Consider the following 24,363-nt stretch of genomic DNA (forward strand, 5'->3'; position numbering starts at 1 on the left):
GTGCTGGTCACATCAACCTCCTCCTACATCATGGCAGCCTAAATAAACGCTTGCTAACAAGCACTTGCCCCAGTAGTCCGTTAAAAGGCTATACAGGGGATATTTTACTTTTGTGTGTGCGGAGTTTGTGTCGGAATTTATCACGAACTTTGGGACTGCTTGTAATCACCATAGACATGTGTGACATCCGCCATAGCCTGCACAAAATAAGCACCCGTGCTAGGTTAGGGAGAGCACTGGAGTATCTCTAATCCACCTTGAGAAATATATAACCATATAAATTATACACGTCCAGTCACATCCCTTTTTTGTCAATCAATTGTTGGACGTTAGCCTGCCTCCCCACACCAACGTAGCCCTGCATTCAAGCGCGACGATGCTGATCTTCCGAGAACTGAAGCTAAGCAGGGTGATTCGGACGTAAGCTCAAAACCCGTGAGGTTATTCAGAAAAGCCATAATGAGTGTTAAAGTCTAATTTCAGGAAGGCCCTTCAGTTGGACTCTTGGGCGAATACTTGATTTTTAAAAATTGTATTGTTGTTATTGTTTTCCCGCTAAACCTTGCGATGTACATCTGCCCTGCTACTTCTGCCAATGACCATCGGTTTCTGCAACACCCCCGGCGCGCCTGATGATGTGAATGGTTCTCCCCGTAGAAACAATGAGCGACGCGGGATTCCTGGCGGCACCGGTGCTGCTGCTGCTGCTCGTCAGCCTGGCCTCGGCGTCTCTGGAACAAGCGGGATCGCGCGACGATGATAGGTGAACCCACCGCCACCTACCCCGTTCATCGGGTGTCACGCCATGTCAAGGAATAAACAAACGGGAAGGGTAAAAAAAAACTGAAACACTGTAGGGGCAATTAAAACAATCCTACCGAGCCTGCGATTGGATTGCAGTAAACGACTTGATGTTAAATATTCGCTTCTCGTCTCGTATAATTCGGTGTAAAATAAAACATAAATTTCATTTTTTGGAGGTATTTATGCAACCTGACACCAGCGCTGAGTTATCGATGCGATCTAAACAAAGGTGGTGACTTTTTGCGACCAAAATTTGGTGCAGAGCGTGGAGGGGCTGTTTTGCCAAACAAAATCACAAGCAACAGGACTGACGTCATTGTGACATCTATCTCTTACATTTTAATTCAACGTCAAACGCAGCCGTGCCATCATCACAGCACTATGGCAGCACACTTGACATTACCGTGACAATAAAGCCTTTTTTTTTGCTTAGCCATTAACATTCCAACACTGAACAAACGTCTTCCATTCTGCACAGTTTCTTGTCACCTCCATCCAAATATTCTAATCTCATCCATAGGCCTCATCATGCTCTCTCTCTCTCTCCTTGCCTGCGTTGGCCTCAATCCTGTCGTTAATCTCACCCACTCGTCTGTCATCTGCTGTCTTAGCTCGATGTGCTGCCCAACTCCGTTTCAGTTTTGGTTCACTTTGTACATTCCATCAGTCGCCACGGTTTAACTTCTCAAATCTTCATTTCTAAGTATTGTCTTTCGACATTTCGTTCTAAATCCTTCTTTCCTCAACTCCTTGGCAACCTCGTATCTCTCTTGCTTGTTCCAGGTGCGTTGCCCTCTAGGTCACGAGTTGCATTATACAAGAATCTAGAAGTTTCACTTTTTCATTAACTACGTTTCAAACTGACGCAGAAAATCCTCGGACACAGAGCCTGGGTACTTTATTATAAGATAAGAACTGTTTAATTATTGGGTCACACGTTCCTATCAGTGACATCCGGCGGCAGACGCTTAACACAGAATAAGTAAGTGTCGACTGTTTGGTTTTCCACCTTCCCTGCCGGACATGTACACGTGCAGCCCTGTTTGTCAAACCACTGCTACATGGTGACTTTTACCGCACAAGTTGTGGCTTATTTAACCATACTTAACCATTGCTTAGCAGTGCGCGCTGTTGGTGAAGGCAGTGAATGCGGTCGTGGAAGTATGGAAGAAGTGCAGTCGATACAACAAGGGATTTAGCTGCACGCTTCGAATACCGCCCGCCATGTAGCCATGCTGCCCTGTAACAACCCATGTTTGCATGGGGCTCACCCATAAAAGCACTATCCAGGCTCAGCACTGCTTAGCTTCCGAGATCTGACGAGATCCGATACATTCCGTGCGATTTGTCCATCCCTAACTCTACTTGAAGCCAGGTCTCACACCTGAGCGATCATTCTCGCAAAAAACAAAATCTCTGAGCAGATCGATGATCGCGGCTGCTCGCGACTGCTCCCAACTGCTCCAAAAAGACATCCACATAGAAACTATTCAGTTGAAACACAGCCGAGTTGCTCAGGTGGGTTGAACCCGGATTCATTTTGTGTTTTTTGTATTCACCACATTTGCTCTGCCCTCGAACCGCGCAGCGCCGAACGTCCGCTGAGCAAGCGCCACTCGGAGGGCACCTTCACCAGCGACTACAGCAAGTACCTGGAGAACAAGCAGGCCAAGGACTTTGTACGCTGGCTCATGAACGCCAAGCGCGGCGGGTAAGGTCATGGTGTACCACCTGCACAGGCCAACGTTGGTCCAATGGCTGCAACCGCACGCTCACGTTGGTCCAGCGTTGCACGTTTACCGGGCTTCTGTCAATCCACTGCTGGATGAGGGCCTCCCCCGGTCTCGTGCGGGACGTGGGGGTTAATTGACCATACTTCACCACGCAGGTCAGTGTGGTTGCCTTTGCGATACATCAGACCACTGACTCGCCCTTAGAAAATTGTTTGCCGTAAAACTGAACGAAACTCCTTCCCTTCTACGTGACTTTACCGAAAGAACCAAGAAGATGAATCCCTGCAGTCACGAAAGCTTTAAATCGAAATTGAACGAAACTTGTTTTTGTAGTTGAGCATAATCATAAAAAATGTATTTGTTTATTTTCTGACAAACTCATCATTGGTTTTCTTCACTGAGATGGTTTGTACTATATTTTGTTCGCAACTCAGGTCTCCCTTGTAAAAATATCTACTTTTGTCTTGATTGTCAATGAGGTTCATGCGATCAAGTTTATTTCATAACATGCAGGAAAATAGGTGTCCTCAACGGCAATGTCCATCCCTTCGTCAATCCACTGCTGGATGAATGCCGCCCAAGCCGTGTCAGTCACAGGAGTTATTTGACCATACTTCACCACGCTGCTCAGTGTGGGTTAGTGAAGATGGGGGTGGGGGGGACCCGGAAACTAGTTCATATATCCCTCGCCAATGAATTTGCTGTGGCCAGTAATTGATTGTGCAGTGCGTTAACCACTACACCACTACTCCAACCATCAACAGCAATACATAACGTATGATGCTTTGCAAGTTAGCAGGGCATCTCTTTGCTTTCGCATATTATACACAGCCTTGGAGAAATTACATGAGTTTATTTCACGTATGAATTTGTCATACAACACGTGGCAGGATAACCAAATGCACACATCCATTGACCCTCGGGTTGTAGAATTGCACAGTGGGGGCCCCATCAGGGAACGTGCATTAGAAGTCCTTCCTGGGGCAAAGGAGGGAACGTGCCCGACAGGACGGCCTCGGCACAGATGGAGCAACGAGTGTGGTTTTCTTATTAATGTTTTTGATTTTTGTTTGTTGCGGTTGCACCCGATTCAAGAGCCGAATGGCTCACAGGGCTATACGAAATAAATGAAACTGAAACTGTCTTCCCGGCTGGGCCACGTGGCGAGCAAAATCTTCGTTCACCGTGCACCACGCTCGACTGCCCGCGGTAGTGAATGAATTGCGAGTGGCCTGCGAGATCCCACGTGCTAACTGGAGCGATGAGATGAGCTCGTGTGGAGGAGCTACAGACGGTTCGTTGCATCGCGTAACAGCAGAGAGCGGCGACGGCTTCCTGTGGTCTTCATCCAACGGTTTATAGATCGTGAAATGATGATGACGCCGGGACCGTGAGGAGGTTGTGCCTGTCCCTCCTACAGCAGTGAGATGCAGCGGAGGCACGCTGACGGCACCTTCACCAACGATATGACCTCCTACCTGGACGCGAAGGCTGCCCGCGACTTTGTCAGCTGGCTCGCCCGCTCCGACAAGTCGCGCAGGGAGTGCGTACGCGGCATCGCGTGCATCCGCAGCGTGCACTGACATCCGGCATGCACCGCTCACCACCAGCACGCACTGCTGAATCTCCAGCACGTATCACTAATCCCCAGCATGCACCACTAACCTCCAGAGTGCACCAGAAACATCCATCATGCACCGGTAATCTTCAGCATGCAACAATAACCAATAATCACCTACATGCACCACACAACACCAGGATGTACCGTGTTTCGTTTTTTGCCCTTCTCCCGCACATCCGATTATCACGCTTGGCTACGTACGGTGCGAAAGAATTTCACCATGCATACATTACATACGTACATAACACAAATCGCCAACATGCACCACTCGCCTCCGGTGTGCACCGAAATGAGAGCGCTAAGCCTGTGAATGTCACTCACGATGAGCCTCCCCCCGCCCCCCGCGTGCGCAGCGGAGGAGATCACCTGGCCGAGAACTCCGAGGACAAACGCCACGCGGAGGACGTGAACGCGCTGCTCGACAGGACGATGGCCAAGAACTTCATCGAGTGGCTGGAGAAGCAGAACGGCAACGACCAGGCAAGGGCTGAGCAAACTACGAACAAACCCAGCTGGCGGGGACAGGCAAGTCAGTCGTCTCTCAGGGCCTATAGACTATGGCCTAAACCGGTGTTCTTCATTGCAAGGCCCGCGAGCAACTGACGGCGCCTCGTAGCCTTTAGTGCGGGCCCTGACGTGCAGCTCCCGACAATGCACAAATGTGAAAGCACCCTATCATGCTGTCAAATCAAATGGTTTCAAATGTGTGGCGGCCCTCGCACTGATGTTTTATGGGCGAAAGTGGCCGTCCTTTGAACATTAGTGATAAACACTGGCCTGAACGTTGTAACTAAAAGTGGCTTTATTATTGTTTGACTCACTCCTGCCATGGGCGTGTGAAGTTTCCATCCCTGATCGGGGCTGTAGACGGTCGGGGAGCACCACTCCACGCTCGTTCGGAGCTGGGGGAGAAACAAACTTCTGCTTTTGATTAAATGTAAGGACTATCCGTGAGCATGTCGTACTCGGATTTGCTGTCATGGCCAGATTTGTGCTCCATAATTCTGTTCTGTTCATGCGTATGGCAGAAAAAAATATGTTCAGGATCTAAATGCCAATGTCGAGATCTGGTGCGGGCAACAACGAGAGAGCTTCAGGCGTGAGCCTGTGCAGTTTTGCTCGTCCTACGTTAACGGAGCACAGGCTACAGTGGCTTACTATACGGTCTGTGGTTTGGGGTTGTATCGCCACAGTCGCACGACTGTCGCTTGTTTTAAAATTTACATTCATAAATGAGATGAACGCGTCAGCCTGTTGATGGTCTGACCTGGTTAATGGCACCAGAGCCGCGCTCGGAAATCATACATTACAATAAGGCCGTATTCTCTTGAATATAAGACTACATTTTTGATTTAAAGCTTTCGTGACTGCAGGGATTCATATTCTTGGTTCTTTCGGTAAAGTCACGTAGAAGGGAAACAATAAAATAATACAAATATAAAACAATAACATTCTCACGACGTTTCCACTGCAACACAAGCAATCATCATCAGGTGTGAAATCCACAGCAACTTTTAAAAAATTTTCTTGCTGTGGATTTCACACATGATGATTGCTTGTGTTGCAGTCGAAACGTCGTGAGAATTTTATTGTTTTATATTTTTATTATTTTATTGTTTCCCTTCTACGTGACTTTACCGACAGAACCAAGAATATAAGACCACACTTATATCCCTGAATTTTAAGCAAAATTTAGGTGTGTGGTGACTAGATTTGTCTCGCGCCATCTCACACTTACGCTGCCCACCTCCTTCACAAACCCGCACTCGACTGATGAGCTCGGTGAAGCAATGGTCAAATAAATATACAAATAACCTTCCCCGCCACGACCCGCACGCACGGCACGAGAAACCCCTTCGTCCGGCGGTGGATTGACACGCGTCCACTAAAGTCGCCCGTTCGGTGTGTCCGTCCGTCTCTCGCAGACGGACTGAGGTGGGGAGAGAGACGGAGGGACGGAGACGAGGGAGAGAGGGGAGGGGAAACCCGCTCGGCGAACTCCTTCGCGCCGAATGTTATTACGTTACCCCCGCGCCGCCCGCCCCGGTGGCCTCATCGGATTAAAACTCAGCCCTCCCGGCTGCCGCAAATTCGCATTTGCCTCCTACCCACTAACCCCCCCCCCCCCCCCCCCCGTGCTTTTACGCCTGTAAATAATTCATTACAGAAAATGGCAATAAATTAAACATGAATCAGTTCACTGCGTCTGTTTTGGTATAAAGTGTATCTCGCTGTATTATGGGATTCCTGTGCCAATAGTGTGTTTGTGTGCGTCAGGCCCTCATATATTTGACGAGATTACGAGATACAAAAATATATTACTATTAACCCATGTGATGCAAATTATTTGTCAGATTTGAGATGTATTTTCTGACTATGAATGCTGTAGGTTGACCCATGACCTCTTTACGCATAAAATGCTTAAAAAGCAACGCTAGGCTGTTACCATTGACTCATCACCGTGTTAACATTTACGCGTATTGTTACTTCCATCCCAATGCGTAACTGCACCAAAGATAGGTGAGGTTAAACCGTAATATGTTTTACGTTGTATGTATACGAGTTTGTACTCGTGAAGAAGGTTTTAATGTAAAGGGCAGGGACACGTCACTAGGAAGGATGATGATGATGATGATGATGATATCCGATGGTCGAGACTAATGGGGGAATAAATGAAAAATAAAAGAATCGCCCAACTGATACTGTGGAGAAGTCCAAAACCATCAAGCACATCACCGATGAATGCTCCATCCGTGCTTATCCTGTCGGTATCGCTGAAATCCACACTGCATCAACCACATCATTGGACTGGACGAGCAACGTTTGCATTCATTTATGACGATCATTAAGAAAAAAAAAACTAACTGCTGCTTTTCACAATGCCATACGGAAGGATGGAGGAACGACACACGTCGGAAAGGACAAACACTGGAGTGGTGGCGCAACAAGATTAAGTCAGGGGCAGGAGCAAACCTCCCGAGCGATGGTAATGACGTGGGAAAACGTTCATCCAGCAGTGGATAGATTATGGCTGTGGTTGGTGGTGGTGATGATTAGTTTGGCGATAATATGGTATGGAGGGTGGCACCGGTGACAGCGTCTCCCAACAATTCCACACCGTCTCCCGTGACCACCTATTTGAGATGTATGACAAATCACTGGAAATATGCCTGCTCCCATTGTATTTTGCCAGCTAAGATCACATCAGATGTTGGCAGCTAAGCATGGTTGGAGCTTGGATAATCCTTGTGGGTGGGTGACCATCACGGACGCGAGGTTGTCATAAGCTGCTGCAGGGCTGTGGTGCTTGCTGGTCAGCAAAGGGCAATACAGCAGCATTCGCTATTGTATTGTACTGCTATGCTCCCACGTCTATGCTTTCCGTATTCATCAGCCGGCACTTGACCACCTGAATATAAAATAGTTGTTGCTCTGTATCTACATGAGCCATACCAGATGAAGAAGCCCGCATCAACCAACGTGAAGTGTGGTCAAACAAGCCCCATGACGACACAGCGTGCGAAGGTCTTGATCATCAAGCGGTGGATTTGCAAAGAGGTGAAGGTGGACATTGCAGACCTCGTGCCTGTGGCCCAATGAGAGATGTTCGCCGCCTGGCGGACAAAGGCGCGGTACTGCGTTTAATGCGCTAAAAGGTGACGGTTGGCAAATTCTCACGAATCTTCACGTTACTCAGAAGCGCAGTTTCATTGGCGTTTGCAGGTTTTTAAAAAAAGACAACGAATCAACTCGCCGGTAACCGGTCTGTGCGTTACAAACGGGAACCTTACGCCTCATACAATGCAGTGGATGAATGGAGGTGTTGTGTGGATGTGTTCTCCAGGAAACGTGGCACATCAGGCTAACGTTCTGACGTTGCATTTTTTACTGGATCTAGAGTTGTCTGGATATTAGTTTGCGGGTATTTGTCAACATACTGCCGATCTGAAAAAAACATCGCCGCAGCCAAAGTCGGTTTGGGTTTTAACGAGCGTGTTAATAATGGGTGTCGCCTTACGAAAACATTAATAATCAGCCGGAGCTGTTCGAGGCTGAGCTTTGTAAAACATCTCTCGCTCTCCGACGGGAGAGAAATTCCTGAGCATGAGGTGGTGGGGGGGGGGAGAACCAAGCGAGGCGGTTTGTGCGGTGTTGGTTTTTAGGGCTCACGAATTGACCGCAGAACTCACATTTTGCTGAGCGTCAGCGTTAATGTTTCACCACAGCGCCCACGTGGTTCGCGTTTTAACTGCTCTCTGTGAAGGCATGTGACCGAGTGCCGGGCGAGGCTGGGTTCGACCGAGTTTGCTCCGCTGTTCCTGCCTCTTGCAAAGCTTACAAAACCGGTCTCGGCTCAAGCCGATTCACCAGCCCCGCCATGTCCTCCTCCTCTCTCCTGTGGTGCTGCTGTTGCTGCGTGCCTCCCGAGGGCTCGCGGGACGAGGTGAGAGGCGTATTTGTGGAAGAGAATGTGATGGGGCTCAAGCACGCCGTTCGGTGATGCTGCCTGCGTTGGCAGTGGTGCACAATGACGGATAACACTAAACACGCTCAACACATTTCGTCAATACACACCGGCTTCAAACGAAACATATTCGAGAGGCGACGTTTCGGGTAATGACCCTTCATAGCGTGCTATGAAGGCCATCGCCCGAAATGTCGTCTGAGCATTGTTGCAGCCATATTCGGTTTGGGTTTCAATGCAGCGTTATTGACCAATGTGTTGGAGTTATTCTTTCTTCGTAAGCTTACCGTGGTTTGCTGTATAGCATTGCGATGTGTTTTCGGGTTGTACGGTGTGTTGTTCGGCACGATGTCCGACGTTTCGATCCTCGTGCTTAGTGAGAGCTTCTTTAATTCTCTTCCTGAAAAAGCTCCCACCATATGATCATCTTCTTTACACGTTCGCTAAGTATGTGTGTATCTCGGGCGTGTATACCTCGGGCAGTTATTGAAGTTGACCCTGGATCAACATTCTGAGAGGTGTGTCCGCATGTTTAATACTATAAATACCATTTGGATTTACATAGCGTCGAAAAAAACCAACGGCATCCCAATACCCCGTACATGCGCATATATTTGTTTTACGCATATATATACTGTATAATATGTGCAGCATGTACATCCTGGAAAATAGGCAAGTTCTGCCAAAGGCAGCAGAGAAGCAAGAAGCAGGGCATTGAGCCTGGACTTAAACAAGGGCAGGGAGCCAACAGCACGGACGGCTAGGGGGGGGGGGAGTCGGTTCCAGACTACAGAGAAGCACGAGAGACCATCTCACTGAGTGAACGTTGACCGAGGCTCTGCGACTTGAAAGCCACGTTTGCCCGAGCAAAGGCAGGGATAGAGATTCATTGTAACAGAACGTCGCTATCACCGGCAGCGTTAGCAGCAACGGGCACGCGACGTCCGCGCAATAGTGTCGTCTAAGCGCATTTGCGGTCATCGGTGAATGCTGCCTGCTGGTTAAAGTTGTGGCCGTTGTTTCCTTTGCGATAGCAGTGGAAATTTGTCGATGTGTGCGATCGTGGGTCATTTAGTAAGTTCAGCAGGTTTTTTTATTTTACGGGTCAAAACAGTATTTGTACTTGCTAACAGGCAGCGGCATGTCTTAGTAAAACACGCGTGTGGAGAGGCCACAGTCCAAACATAAACACAAAACGCTGTACCCAGCGCTCGCAGAGATCTCGCTCGCTCTCGCCATGTGCTCCGGATTATTGGACAAATTTTTTCCCCTCCCACAGTAATTATATTATCAGCCAAAGTTTTGGGTGGAGCGCGCGTCTAAAACATCCGTAGGTTGTGTGTGTGTGACCAGATTTGTATAGATGCGCAGTAGATTGTGTTTACATGGGGCACACATTCTAGGATGAGCGCGTCTTTATAATTCTGGAGAATACGAAGCACGCTCACTGTGCGGTTCTGTTGCGTAATGGTGCAAGTTGTGTTGGACTCCAGCCCGCGTGTGTGTTTTTTTTACTGAGTATATTTGTTTTATTGTCAAGCGAGTTACTTGTGCTCCAATTAATCCGGCTCTTCCCGGTTTTGCCACTCGCTGTCATTATGCATTCGGAGTTTGGTGACATTATGCCCCATTTAGTTATTATCGATTGCAATTAAACCCTGCTGTTTCTAGTTTAAGTAATATTGTTTTAAATTAACAATAATAATATAATAATGAATTGCCTGTGACTGACACGGAATGTGCCCGATGTCGTAAGCTAAGCAGTACTGAGCCTGGACAGCGCTTTGGATCGGCGACCACTATGCATAACCGGTTGTTATAGGCTGCGAGGCTACGTATTGGACGGAAGAATGCAGTTCAAACTAAATTGTACTGTACTCTTTCAACTACACGCTCTGGCAAGCGTTGTAAAAAGTGCGGCCAAACAACAGCCCCCATAACAAGCGGTTTTGGGAGCCCTTCCCCCAGAGGTCGCTTGACAAAGCCGCTGTAAGTTCAGTAACTCATTGACTGTCACGAGCCTGTTCATACGCACGAGAAATTCAAGAGGTCACTGCAGGCAGATGGTAACATCCCAAGCAACACAGCGACGTGGCCGTGCTGGTCACGTGTATTTGATTTGCACAAAGCAGCACGATTTGAGTGAATGTTGGCTCTTCAGTAGCATATAATTTATACAGCAACAGGAACCCATTTTCATATGCTCCTCCCCATGACGCACATGGCATGGGGAGGCCCTCATCCAGCAGTGGAGCTCCGTAGCATCGGGCGTCTGGAGGGGGGGGGGGGGCTGAAGGCCCCCTTCTGAAGGCTTACATTCTTACAGTAAAGTCAAAAAATATTGCTACCAAAACTATTTGGCAGTAATTAAGCGCTGGGGTGTCACGGAATGTCCTCAACACACAGGGGGGTATGCGCTAAAACACAGAACCCATGACAGACACAAGCAGATCATATCATCACTCGTTCCGTCGAGCATTTAACATCGGCTTAAAGATCCTTCACGATACCTCGGGTCCCCTTTAACTGCTTCCTTTCTCTCCACCCCTTGCTCGGTCCCTCTCCTGTACTCCATGTGTAATTCTGTGCTCTGAGATATTTACTACCTCTTGAGGGTATTACACGTGATAATTGTTTTATTACCCTTTTATCTGGCAACAAAACTGATGCCTTTTTTTAACAAGGAGTCATGTTTGCATAGACCACAATATCTTGCAGTCGTAATGCAAACAAAAAACATAACTCTGATCATGTATGCACTGTCCTTGAAGTTTTGTTGCCAGATAAAAGGGTAAAAAACCAATTATCATATTTTTTCTTCTGGCATATGAGGTTCCAATGGTGTAAATGCTTACCCCGAGCTCTCATACTCTGATGGTGCATTGTCTTTGAGTTGTGCGCCTTTTGGCGTCATCTGGTCCAACACCATGTGAGACGAGGCTCTAAGGAAAGCTGTCTCGGGTGTGGACCAATCAACTTCAAGGACAGTGCATACATTATCAGAGTTATGTTTTTTGTTTGCATTACGACTGCAGGTATTGTGGTCTATGCAAACATGACTCCTTGTAAAAAAAGGTGTCAGTTTTGTTGCCAGATAAAAGGGTAAAAAAACAATTATCATATTTATTATTCTGGCAAATGAGGTTCCAATGGTATTACACGTGTCAGCTTTGACGAATGTTTGTTCGGCATTGTATCTGCTGTGCCCCCATATTGAGTTGGTGTATGTCCCCCCCAGCCCGTTGAAATAAGAACACGGTGCAGGGTGGTTGTAGCAGTGGATCGGCAGACGTGGCTGCACATGTGCACGTGCACGCACAAGCACGCACGCACGCATCCGCGATGCCTTGGGCTGGCATTTGGGGCCCACGTTTCGTGTCCTTCCGTGAGCAATGCAGAGGGAGCGGCTGGTCCACCGGGGCGGCTCGCGCATCCCTGCCGACGAGCAGGCCGGCTACAGCGGCGACTCGGCCGAGCCGCCTCCACCCAACCGCGGGCCCGTGGTCTCCGCCCGCAAGACGCGACCTCCTCCTCCTGCTGCTGCTGCTTCCGCCGAAGGTCCGAACCAAATATGCTCAAAATGCCCCCCCCCCCCCCAATATATAGCTATAAAAAATTGCTATGCTATGTAAATAAAAACAATTTGCTAAACCTTGGCCACAATATCTGGACTTGGCTTCATATAAATCAATGCATAGATTTATGATTGTGGTTATGGTTGTACTTCATTAATCCCTAATCTCTGCCATTGCATGCAATGAAACAAGAAAAGGTAAAACAAGTAAAAACAGAGCAATGTAATACAATACATTATTAGACATTATTGTAAAAATAAAAAGTCCATCCCATGTGTTAGTGAATTTTTTAAATATTTTAGGCAGGAAATGAGTTTTCAAATTTAGATGTTTTTTTCTGGGTTGGGACCCCCAGACCCCCTCGAAGATTTGGTCCCCCCACCCCAATGTTGACTCCATGGCTACGGCCTTGGTCCGAACCGCCAGCGTCACCGAGACTGACCAAGCAAACCGGTGCTTGTCGTGACTCTCATCGGGACGACATCGGGGGAGTGCTGGCGGGCTCTGCGTGTCTCTCATACAGCACCGGGGAGGCAAGGGGGTTGGTGGACCACACAAATGTTGTGAAACTCGTCTCCTGTAGGCGTCGAGGAGGTGACATAACCCTCACTCGCCAAGAGATGGTAGTTCGAGCAAAAAAATGTGGACTCCACATTTTCCGGCTTTATGGGATGTAGTAATATCCCCCCCGGTTTACGTTGTAGATGCGGATCTCCAAACGACGTCAATCAAAGCAATTTGATCTACGAGAGCTGAACAAAGACAACGGAGGGTACCGTGTTAATGCGCGTATCTTCATCCTAGACGTACCCACAATGTTACATAAAATTACTTAAAATACTGTACACAACACTGTATAACACAAATTATACAGGGCACAATATTATACAGTACACTATAAAAATAACTAAATACATAAATAATATACAGTACGGTACATTTCTGTATGTGCGAGAGCCAAGTAGTTTGTCTACAGGGTAGGTGAAAGCGAAGGCTGAGGCGACGGATACGAGAAAGCATGGATGATGCTGTCAGCGACGTGTGGATTCAGGCGACGCAAATCTGAGGCAACACGACCACACTCAATGATAGCTGGCGCCAAACTGTGCCACATGCCCTCCCGCAAGGCCTTGTGGGAACCTCCATGTACCAATAAAGTAACTTTATTTCAGTTTTTCTTTGGGTTCCATTCCAATCATGTACATGTACATCATCGGAACGGGAAAGGGTTAATGTAGGGAACTGCAGAGCTCGAGTCATTCTCTGTCGGCGCTACAAGTCGAAATAATAACAATTATTGGTGGGCCCGTGCCCCACATAAGTGATTCAAAAAAGCCACGTCAATCCGGTTACATTTTTCACCTTTGCCCATTCCGTGGTGATGTCCACACTCGCTGGCTGCTTTCCGCAGCACTTGACAGGCACGGCGGAGAGGAGGATAGAGGGCGAGCGCTGACCGTGCGTGCGGTCGGGGTGCCCGACGTGGACTCCCGCGTGACGGACGCGGCGGAGACGTTCGCGAACCTGCAGGCCGAGCACATGGGGGTCACCCGTGCCCGGCATGACCTCTGCAAGAGCGCGTGCTGTGGCACCGCCACCAGCCAGCACGGGCTTGCCGAGTGCCTCCGCAACCTGGAGCTCCGGCACGGTGAGAGATGCCGCGAGGGGCATTTTGTCCGATTGGGAATATTGGCTCGGACGTCGGCGATGGAGTTGAACAATGCTGGTCGCGTTTGAGCACACGAACTCGCCTTTGTCATCCACTATTTTTCTTACCACTGATATCTCCATCGTGACCAGCATTGTGATTTTTCAGAAGTGAAGTCTGTAAGCTCGTGTCCATAATCATGCTATGGCTTATAATTAGGTACTTCTATTATATGACATGTTAAGAAAGTGGGCTTGGGCAGAACATGTCGCTAAAAAAGATGATGGGAGGGTGGTTAAGATAAAGTTATGGATGCCAATGAAGTTAATGTGCCCAAGATGATATCCACTATAGAAATGAAGCGATGAAATTCTATCATGTGCAGAAGAGCCTATCATCCAGCATGACGAAGACGACCTGACATGTCACAAATGCTTAACAGATTAATATTACAATACCAAGTTCGTTTCAGTGAATTTGTAAAGAATATGGTAACAGATTTTATTGAATGTTCACATTTTTTACATGAAACAGTTCTATTTCAAAATCTTACATTTTGTACGTGTTTGTACGTAACCTGCAAATAACATTTTATCATCACTGTCCCCATGAGTTTACAACTAAAATTCCCCCCCCCCCCCCCCGTTACGTACTGTATTATTTTCAACCCTACAGAGACGGCGCTTAAGATAGAGCTCAAGGGCTACAACTTCTCATTAGTGATGAAAGACGGCGGCGTGGACATGCCGACGAGCGTGCAGGAGGCTGCTCGACTCGTTTCCGAGTTGAGCACACGGGCGAGAGCCTTCCTGGGAATGAGCACGCGGCTGGACGAGATGATGGCCGCCCTGCTGCGCACCGAGTCCACAATCTCCAAGGAGGTTTCCGAAACCAACAGAGACTACGCGGACAACGTGCGGACTCACGACAACATGCAGAGGAGCCTGGCCGAGTTACGGCGGGGACGCAAGGACGTCGCTCGCTACAAGGAGGAAATAAACAGCCTCTTGCTGCAGGTCGCTCAGGTAGCTGGGGTGATGGAACAACCTACCGAAGACTAAGGATCAGATTTCTCACGTTGCAGAATTGGCCAAACCACACGTCGCCCTAATCTTGGGTAGGTAGGAGTGGCGGAAACAACAGCGCTCACCGCGAGCACAGGATAAGGGAGAGAAACCGAGACAAAGGAGTGAACAGAAAGGGAGATGGAAAAACACCGAGAAATAAGCAGAGAAAAACTAAATCGGGCATATGGAGTCAGGGGGGGGGGGAGAGAAATAGGAAAACTCGACTCACGTAAAGAGACAGAAAACGAGACAATGAGATAGTGGGAGACGGAGGGAGAGACATTGACAGAAAAGGCAGAGAGGTAAACAGAACTTGTTATTAGATAGTGGTGGGGGGGGGGGCGATAAGACAGACTTGATAATTAAAAAAAACGATTCAGCTTCAATTGATTCTGAAACTTAGACAAGGTACGTGGCATTCAGTCCGATAGTCAAATGTGCTGTACGGTGCACCCTTACTTCTTGGTGTCGGAAACACACCTTTTGGCAAAGAAAACAAATCTTTGGCTGGCCAATAATATGGAACGAATTATCACAAATGTGTTATATTTTGCTATTTTATCCTGTTATATTCTACGTAATCATATAATTATAATGCAGCTACCTTAAGCACTCCTGCACAAGCATAAATGAAAACATTCTTTTAATGTAAGTACTAAATACCAATATTCAGCATCTTAAATAGGTATTGTTGCAAAGAAACCATGACCTTTTTTTAAAATATTATATACACTTTGCATGTTTGATTCGATCATAAGCTTAAAGTTTTGCACATAACCTAATATCGGAATTTAAATGTACCCTACAATTGGGTTGTGCAAATAAGTGCTTGAGTAAGTTATATTTATTAGCACTGCATTAACCCAACATGAAATAATTAATTACTGGAAACATATCACGTGTCACGGCTTTTATTTCATAAAATAAACATTCCAGGGTTATAATATTTTTTTCACGAGCAAATGTACAAAAAATGCTACTGCCATTAATGTGCCCTTTAAAGATGCAGAGGACAGCGTAGGATATATTCAGAACGTCCTCGAAATAACGGTGATTTTTTATTAGCAAAAAAAAATGTGCTCCAGAAGATCAAAACATCAGAACAGTATGCAAGGGAATGCGGACTTGCTAATTAGCTGCATCTTTGGAATATGCAGAAACTGTCACGTGCCAAGCAGTCCCAGTTTTGTATTGAAGAGGTAATGTAGCTTTCGACTGTGCATTCCCGATTTAGTTTGTGATTATGTTCACGTTTTTTTTTTGTTAACTTTGAAATAGTTTTTTTATTTTTCTGAACATATAACATTACAAATTGTAAATTAGATGAATCTGATCCTCATGGACATAACAGGGTTTTGTTAGGAAATTTATATTTTACCGGGGTACCCTTAAATTGAATTAAGCCGGTATTTTGACAAGACTGTAAAATGCGCTTTAACTCGACTCGTCAGGCTTTGGCTCCGTTGTCTGCTGTGAGATATGCTGCTGAAATATTTGGGTGAGGTTCTGAGCAGGTTGTTGGAGCACGGAGCTGGTCTGCGAGCACACGTGCGACAGCGTGCCCACCAGTTGGCTCTGTAGCACCTCCAACTTTGGCAGCTTCGAGTAATCCAACAAACTTTGCTTGCTCATCAGCACATCGTCTACGCAGCCCCCTGGGAGGTTTGGAAAAACAAAATTACACAATGGGACAATGTTATGAGGTCGGGTAAACATTATTGTTTTTAAAAGCAGTTCTAAAGAAATTAGTTATAAATCTATATTTAAAAGCGCTTATCTCCAGTGGCTTCCTAATATCGGAAGAGCGTTCCAGACGGCCGCAAAAACGCATCTGAAAGCGTGTGATGTGGTGACCGTCTTTGTTCGAGCATGGGGTGTTGCCTAACTTTTAGTTTTTACAGCCCCGAGCCAGTATTGTAAATTAAGCACTACTTTGCCAGGGGTAAGGTTGTCAAATACAACATACACACAGCCCTCTCTGTCAATTCACTTCCGGATAAGGGTCTCCCCAAGCCATGCAGGCTGTGGGGGTTATTTGACAACCGTCAACGTGAAGGTAGGGAATGCAGACGTTAAGTGCGTAGAAACATTGTAAAACAATGGATTTTTATGCACTTTCCTCTGCTGCCCACCACAGCTCTATAGGACGATTGTTGGACGACCACAAAGTGGAACTCGTTTTTGTCAACTCCAAAGAGATGACACTCACATCTACCGCAAACTGAGATTTCAACCCGCAAGTGCAACTTTCCAATTACGAGCCACAAGACCTAACCCCACTGTGCCAACCAGCTGGCTGTGTATGAGAAAGGGTGCAACGATATTGTCCTTAAGGAGTGCTCACCTAAGAGAATAACCTGTGGGACTGCACGCAGCACTCGTAGGAGTTCCCGCACGCGAGGTTCATGACTCACGACCAGAACGTTATGGCAAATGAAGAGTGGTTTCAAGTTCTTGTATTTGCTGTCATTCAGGAAATACTGTACAACCTGTGAACACATTTTGTGCTATTAATAAACAAAAACATTCGCTTTGCCTCTAACTACATTTTAATACAATTGTTGATATATTTTTAATTTTAGACACGTTCAATCGCTATAAAATATTTGCGGTCACCTTGTTTGGAAATATCTTGGCATAAATGTCGTGCTTTCGAAGGTGATGCCTAAACATCACCCAGTCTTCATCCTTCATCGGTCCAAGCTGGCATATGGTGACCATGCGATTTTCACGGAACAACTTCTCCACCTCCCTTTCCAGCAGCATCTCAAGTTTGTTCTTCTGCTCTCACAGACATGCAATCCCTTATGCAACCAGTGGTCAAAATGGCTTTGAGGATTGCATATTTTAAAATGATGCAAATGGACCATAGGTTTTTTTTTTTTCAACATAGCCATCACAAATAGACAATGCTTGAAGAATACCATATGGTAAATGCAATCTCTTTTGGGTACAATGTTTAAATTACCATATTTGTCCCGACCAAAGATAGTGTATTCTTACATGGGGCTGCAAATGAGCATTGTGCATTACATGATCATATGTGTCAGAGAATATATCAAAAGTTATTGACGTAATTTTTACTGTTAACAAAAGCGGGCTTGTGTAGGACAGTCGCCAGAAGGGATGATGGTGAGTGGTCAAGATTACCGGTGGAGTGGTATCCAAGGGAGGGAACATGCCCGGGGGAACATTGTATGTACGTTGAACTTCTTTTGCACGGTACGTAGCCAACAGTGATGATTAAACGGAACGAGAATGTCTGTCCTTACTCGAAAACATTACGCCTGGAATAAGACAAGACGTACCTCTTCCATCACGTCGGCAGACTTGATGCATTTAAGGGGCACGAGTGGCTTTGGAGTGATGACTTTCGTCAACTCGAGCACTTTTTGCTTCAAGTGTGGAATGGGCCGTTTGTGGCGCGTCACTGCCCTGGCGTTTCTCACAAACTCCAGCCGCGGAACCCAGCCTGTGGGTCGACCCCACAAAAACAAAGCAGAGCAAATTATTCAACCGTATTTCACACGTCAATGACCAAAAACATGTAAAATGCACCCAATCTCATCAGATGTCAGAATCCAAGTGGGTATGGGCCTCAATAGTGCTTGGATGGGCGACCCCCATACACAACAGGCATTATCAGCGGCTTTGGGGCTATATTGTGGGCAGAAGCGGGTGGTGCAGCATAATCCAGTGCTGTACTGAACTGTTTTGCTCCCACATCGATGCTCCCCACACCTCCATAACCAGCATCGTGAAGTATGGTGAAATAACCCTCACGACTCGCACGATGTAGCGTGGCCTTTATCCCGGGAGTGGATTGATAAAAGATAGAAACTTGTACCTCACACATCACATTACACCTCATGGATGGCTATTTACATATTGACAAGTCGTCAGCAAGTGAAATCTCAAAATTAGTTTTTCAAACAGTACCAATTGCCTTGCATGCGATATGCGTGAGGATCCATATTGTATTACTGAATTTCAGAATCAGAATCTTTATTTATCCTGGAGGAATCCGACGAGCTGTAATTCAGCAATGGCCACAATGCTCCATATACACATGAGTAAAACTAATATTGTACAGCCCTTTTTCAATGCACTGCCAGACAAAGGCCTCCCCATGCTGTATCAATCTGGAGATTATTTGCCATACTGCTAAGAGGGAATTGGTGAAATGGGGGGTAGGCAGGGACAGGCCATATTTATCTCAATAAACCTAGGTCTATCAAAACTGTGCAGATAGAATTCGTCATCGAGATGAGTGGTCGCTGCAAATATTACTCAGGTCGCTAAACTCAAAGTGCAGTGCGTTAACCACTGTCACCACCACACACATTAGTGCCATGGAGGAAAGGTACTGCAATTGTATAGAGGATAAAATATAAGAACAAATCCATTAACGCAAGACTTGCAGAGGCACAACGTACAGCACTTTGGGCATTTTTCTCATTTAAGTAAATGTCAGCTTTTGCCACTAAACCTCACAGTAATGCTAATATATTAAATGTACAAACCACTATCACAACTACTAAGCTGATGAAAAACAACCGACATCACTATGAGCAGGGTTTTAAATCTTAAACCAATTTTGGTGAGAGGCAACAAGCAAAACCTATACCACTTCGCATAATTACTAGACTTAATAACATCTCGGGAAAGTGTTGTGCATATGGACCCGAGCGGTGAAACTAATTCCCCAAATCAATTAGGGACTCAAGAGTAGTGTAATAATGTTTTTATCCATTTTTAGACGTTTTAAGTATAATTCCATCAATTGGTACATTTTTTTCAATTCAATTTCAATACAAAATGTCCCTATTAAAAAATGCATCTCAACAGTTGTAATGTCAATTTTCACGTGATCGTAAATCACACTGCCATAAGATATTGCACGGTAGATACTACAATAAAGTTTTGCTGGCTGTCGGGCGGGCAAGTGCACGGCAGTGACGTCACCACGCACGCCTGCGTGATAACGTCACCCGCATCCCCCACACAGCATTGATTCGGGTTCGTGCATGCCAACGTCAATCCTCCCTATAACAATAGGTTTTACCCTTTCTGGCAATAAAACGGGTGTTAAGATGTTAAAACACCAAACAGAAACATTTTACAAGGAATCCCGTCTGCATTAATCACACGTACTAGTGGTGAACATGCAAAAAAAACATGCTCCGGTAATATATATGCATTGTCTTTGAAACTGATTGGTCTACACAAGAGACAGCTTTCTTTAGAAACAAGACCAGAGAACGCCAAAAGGTGAACAGCACAAAGACAATGCACTACCAAGGCATTTATAGTTCGGGGGCGAGCAGCTACAACATGGGTCCCATATTGTGAAGCCTCCCCTTCAGTCACTCGGCCACCACGGCCCCGTATCCCCCGCAAATGCGCTGGCAGTGCTCGTCTTGACCTAACAACGACTGTCATGCTACTGATGATCCTATTAGAATCTGTGTTTATTCCGGAGGAATCCTCAGGGTTGTTCCATCCACATTAAGAAACATGCGTTTACATTACTTGGCTGCTATACATGAGCCACTTGAGTTATCATTTGTGGCAAAGACCGGTTCTGAAAAATAACTAATGGCTCAGTGAGCTTTAGCGGGTAAAATTTTTGTTTAGTGATTTTCTTACCTTTCCTATATTTTGCAAACCTATAGTTTTGTAGTGTTTGTTGTAACTTTCTGCCCTAACCCTGCTTGACATCGGTGAAAAAGAGCTTCACATCTTATCTGATTTCTCAAGGATAAATAAAGATTCCGACAAGCCTATGACCACCTCACCCGGAATGATTACGCCCGTTTGCTCAACAAAGCCTGAGTCTCAAGACTTTCGGGAGAGTACTGCCAAGTTTTACGCAAAAGTTATATCAATAAGTGAATCGCACGAGTAATTTGCAGGTAACGTTCTAGCATTGGGATGTTAGGCCAATAACAGTTACATTGTACGAGTTGTTTAAGCCATGGGTGGAAGCTAGAGAGCTTGGGAGGAAACCCATTCAGAGCAAGAGGGGGGGGGTCCCACGAAGAAAAGTGCCTGAGTCGTGAACAGTGGTCGCAAACGGGTTTTGATTCCTTACCCGTACCCGGCCGCACCAGGGTCGCAAACGGGTACACGTTACCCGGCCGTACCCGTAACCTACACGTACCCGGCCGGGTACGGGTACCTGATTGCGACCTCTGGGATGAAGCCATGTTCCAGGCGCGGGTGGGTTGATTCTAGGAACTTGAATTGTGAGAAGAGACAAAACGTTGGGAAATGAGTGACAAACAGTTACTCACCAGTGACTCACGGTCTACCCGTACCCGGCCGCACCAGGGTCGCAAACGGGTACCCGTACCCGGCCGGATACGGGTAGCCGGGTATCGGGTAGGGTACGGGTACCCGGTTGCGACCTCTGGTCGTGAATCAAACCCAACAACCTCCTTGCTGTCAGCCACAAGTGTTAACACTGCGCCATCCTGCCGCCCAATTAATGCGCCAATCTCGTCAGATCTCGAAGGTTAAGCAGGTTTGAGTCCGAATAATGCTTGGATGGATGACGACCGTGGGGGAAAAAAAACAAGCTGTTGTTATATGTTCGCGGGGCCACGTTCTGGGCAGTGGAGTCAAATCAGTGCTGTACTGTCATCACTCACCCAGTGACAGGCGTCAAGAATGGTTAAACCCCCACAAATCCGCACGGCGTAGGCAGCCTTTCGTCCAGCAGTGGATTGCCAAATACTGTAGGTCGTATATGCGCATATGCGGACAGACCTCTTAGCCAAGTAACATGCAATTTGCTTGTGCGGTATTAGTCATGACAGCTCACTCACGACGCTGCCTGCATGCCAGCTCGAACTCCTCGACCAATTGCGATACGAGATAAGCGAACACGGCCACTACTTCGCACGTGAAGTGTCCAAGGCTCGCTGACAAGGATGTCTCGGGCCAGACCCAGCAGGTGCCATGGGTCGGCTGACTGAGATGACCGGTAGATGCACCACCAGCTGTACCGCCTACTGTGCCAACTTTGTTGCGTTTTATCCGCCCGGTGCTCCGCCCGTTGTTGTGAGCGTCGCTCCTCTACCCTCCCCGTTGTTGCTGGAGGGCGACTGCCTTCAACTGCCCAGCAGCAGCGACCTTCACGAGCCTCCTCCACAGAGGTCGATCTCGACACCGCTGGTTACCAGTCGTCCGCATGTCCACTCAGCTCCACAGCCTCCTGTAACCGCATCAGCTCCGTCTCTCAGTCCAGCCCACGGTCGTGCCCGTTTAGCCCCCTCTATGCGACCAAACGTTCAACAATGAGCAGTTTAATTACGGACGCTTATACACAAACACCCCACTCGGAACACACACAGACACAGAGATGAACGCACCGCGGGCCCACGCCAACCCGCTCCTCGTGAAGGTCGCCATCTTACTCCGGGGAAGTAACCCCCCCCACCACGCATCACCTCCCACAACGTCCGCGCTTCCCATTGGCCACGCGTCTCGACCAATCGGCGCTTCGCCTTCTGAGTAAGCCCGCCTCCTATTGGACCAAAAAAACAAAACAAACTCAAAAACAGTTTCAGCGGCGACGGCTGCGGCGCGTGGCGCGCGGCTTCGGGTTTCCCCTCCCCCCTCACGCCTCACCCCCTTCCCGCCTCCGCTGCATTATTTATGTCGCGGCCGCCGCCGCAGCGCTGTTATCTCATCGCTTGTGTCGCCGTTCGTCTCTGGCGAATGTTTCGTCGCGGCGTGGGGACGAGTCGCAGAGGCCCCAGGTGAGTTTCGGCGGTCTCGTGTTAGGGTGTAGGGGGGGGTGGGGTTAATCTCGGTTTAGATTTCGCAGAGTGGATGGGCGTCGCGAGGCCTCTGACTGGCTGAGGGGTTGCAGCTCGCCAGCGTCGCTGACCAATGGGAGCGCGGAGTTGGGGCCGTCTCGGTCGACACGTTGTACGGAATGTAAAAGGCTCTGGCTATTTTTATCATTGCGATTTGCATCCATCTAGCAGTGGACTGACTCACACAGCGGCAGTGACTGGCTTCTATCTCTCTAACAGTGGACTGACTCACACAGCGGCAGTGACTGGCTTCTATCTCTCTAGCAGTGGACTGACTCACACAGCGGCAGTGACTGGCTTCTATCTCTCTAGCAGTGGACTGACTCACACAGCGACAGTGACTGGCTTCTATCCATCTAGCAGTGGACTGACTCACACAGCGGCAGTGACTGGCTTCTATCCATCTAGCAGTGGACTGACTCATACAGCGGCAGTGACTGGCTTTTATCTAGTAGTGGACTGACTCATACAGCGGCAGTGACTGGCTTCTATCTCTCTAGTAGTGGACTGACTTACACAGCGACAGTGACTGGCTTCTATCCATCTAGCAGTGGACTGACTCACACAGCGGCAGTGACTGGCTTCTATCCATCTAGCAGTGGACTGACTCACACAGCGGCAGTGACTGGCTTCTATCTCTCTAGCAGTGGACTCACACAGCGACAGTGACTGGCTTCTATCCATCTAGCAGTGGACTGACTCACACAGCGGCAGTGACTGGCTTCTATCTCTCTAGCAGTGGACTCACACAGCGACAGTGACTGGCTTCTATCCATCTAGCAGTGGACTGACTCACACAGCGGCAGTGACTGGCTTCTATCCATCTAGCAGTGGACTGACTCACACAGCGACAGTGACTGGCTTCTATCTCTCTAGCAGTGGACTCACACAGCGACAGTGACTGGCTTCTATCCATCTAGCAGTGGACTGACTCATACAGCGGCAGTGACTGGCTTCTATCTCTCTAGTAGTGGACTGACTTACACAGCGACAGTGACTGGCTTCTATCCATCTAGCAGTGGACTGACTCACACAGCGGCAGTGACTGGCTTCTATCCATCTAGCAGTGGACTGACTCACACAGCGGCAGTGACTGGCTTCTATCTCTCTAGCAGTGGACTGACTCACACAGCGGCAGTGACTGGCTTCTATCTATTTAGCAGTGGACTGACTTACACAGCGACAGTGACTGGCTTCTATTTAGCAGTGGACTGACTCACACAGCGGCAGTGACTGGCTTCTATCTATCTAGCAGTGGACTGACTCACACAGCGGCAGTGACTGGCTTCTATTTAGCAGTGGACTGACTCACACAGCGGCAGGGACTGGCTTCTATCTATCTAGCAGTGGACTGACTCACACAGCGGCAGTGACTGGCTTCTATCTCTCTAGCAGTGGACTGACTCACACAGCGGCAGTGACTGGCTTCTATCTATTTAGCAGTGGACTGACTCACACAGCGGAAGTGACTGGCTTCTATCTCTCTAGCAGTGGACTGACTCACACAGCGGCAGTGACTGGCTTCTATCTATCTAGCAGTGGACTGACTCACACAGCGGCAGTGACTGGCTTCTATCTCTCTAGCAGTGGACTGACTCACACAGCGGCAGTGACTGGCTTCTAT

At 47.6% G+C, this 24,363-nt stretch overlaps 3 protein-coding genes across 3 annotated transcripts in view; 2 read left to right on the plus strand and 1 right to left on the minus strand.

Annotated features, from left to right (window-relative positions):
* The first annotated feature begins 641 nt into the window (after positions 1–641).
* On the plus strand, positions 642–12,801 carry LOC144934370 (uncharacterized). The gene is made up of 7 exons (XM_078860054.1): positions 642–763; positions 2,393–2,515; positions 3,958–4,080; positions 4,512–4,683; positions 8,423–8,602; positions 12,022–12,181; positions 12,782–12,801. The coding sequence occupies exons 1-7, from the start codon at positions 642–644 to the stop codon at positions 12,799–12,801; spliced, it is 900 nt and encodes a 299-aa protein (XP_078716180.1).
* Positions 12,802–15,458: 2,657 nt separating this feature from the next.
* On the minus strand, positions 15,459–22,637 carry MRPL10 (mitochondrial ribosomal protein L10). The gene is made up of 6 exons (XM_078860400.1): positions 22,549–22,637; positions 22,290–22,444; positions 18,222–18,385; positions 17,530–17,694; positions 17,258–17,402; positions 15,459–16,568 (listed from the first exon to the last, which is right to left on the minus strand). The coding sequence occupies exons 2-6, from the start codon at positions 22,390–22,392 to the stop codon at positions 16,348–16,350; spliced, it is 798 nt and encodes a 265-aa protein (XP_078716526.1). The 5' UTR covers positions 22,393–22,444; positions 22,549–22,637; the 3' UTR covers positions 15,459–16,347.
* The window catches only part of LOC144934526 (hyccin 2-like), a 34,408-nt gene continuing 32,636 nt past the window's right edge, over positions 22,592–24,363 (plus strand). The window contains exon 1 of the mRNA XM_078860398.1: positions 22,592–22,679. The gene's annotated coding sequence lies outside the window, so the exon portion shown is untranslated. The remainder of the gene's footprint in view (positions 22,680–24,363) is intronic.

The sequence above is a fragment of the Lampetra fluviatilis genome, chromosome 10 (genome assembly GCF_964198595.1).
Source record: "Lampetra fluviatilis chromosome 10, kcLamFluv1.1, whole genome shotgun sequence".
NCBI lineage: Eukaryota > Metazoa > Chordata > Hyperoartia > Petromyzontiformes > Petromyzontidae > Lampetra > Lampetra fluviatilis.

What these genes read in the sequence shown, in the direction of transcription:
- LOC144934370 (XM_078860054.1), top strand. Translation starts at nt 642, where the DNA reads ATGGTTCTCCCCGTAGAAACAATGAGCGACGCGGGATTCCTGGCGGCA. An exon ending in TCCGACAAGTCGCGCAGGGA is followed by an intron (nt 4,081 to 4,511) that starts GTGCGTACGCGG and finishes CCGCGTGCGCAG; the next exon opens with CGGAGGAGATCACCTGGCCG. An exon ending in TGCTGCTGCTTCCGCCGAAG is followed by an intron (nt 12,182 to 12,781) that starts GTCCGAACCAAA and finishes CGTCTCCTGTAG; the next exon opens with GCGTCGAGGAGGTGACATAA.
- MRPL10 (XM_078860400.1), bottom strand. Translation starts at nt 22,392, where the DNA reads ATGGGAAGCGCGGACGTTGTGGGAGGTGATGCGTGGTGGGGGGGGTTA. An exon ending in CTGCCGACGTGATGGAAGAG is followed by an intron (nt 17,695 to 18,221) that starts GTACGTCTTGTC and finishes CTGTGAGAGCAG; the next exon opens with AAGAACAAACTTGAGATGCT. An exon ending in CCCACAGGTTATTCTCTTAG is followed by an intron (nt 16,569 to 17,257) that starts GTGAGCACTCCT and finishes CAAACCTCCCAG; the next exon opens with GGGGCTGCGTAGACGATGTG.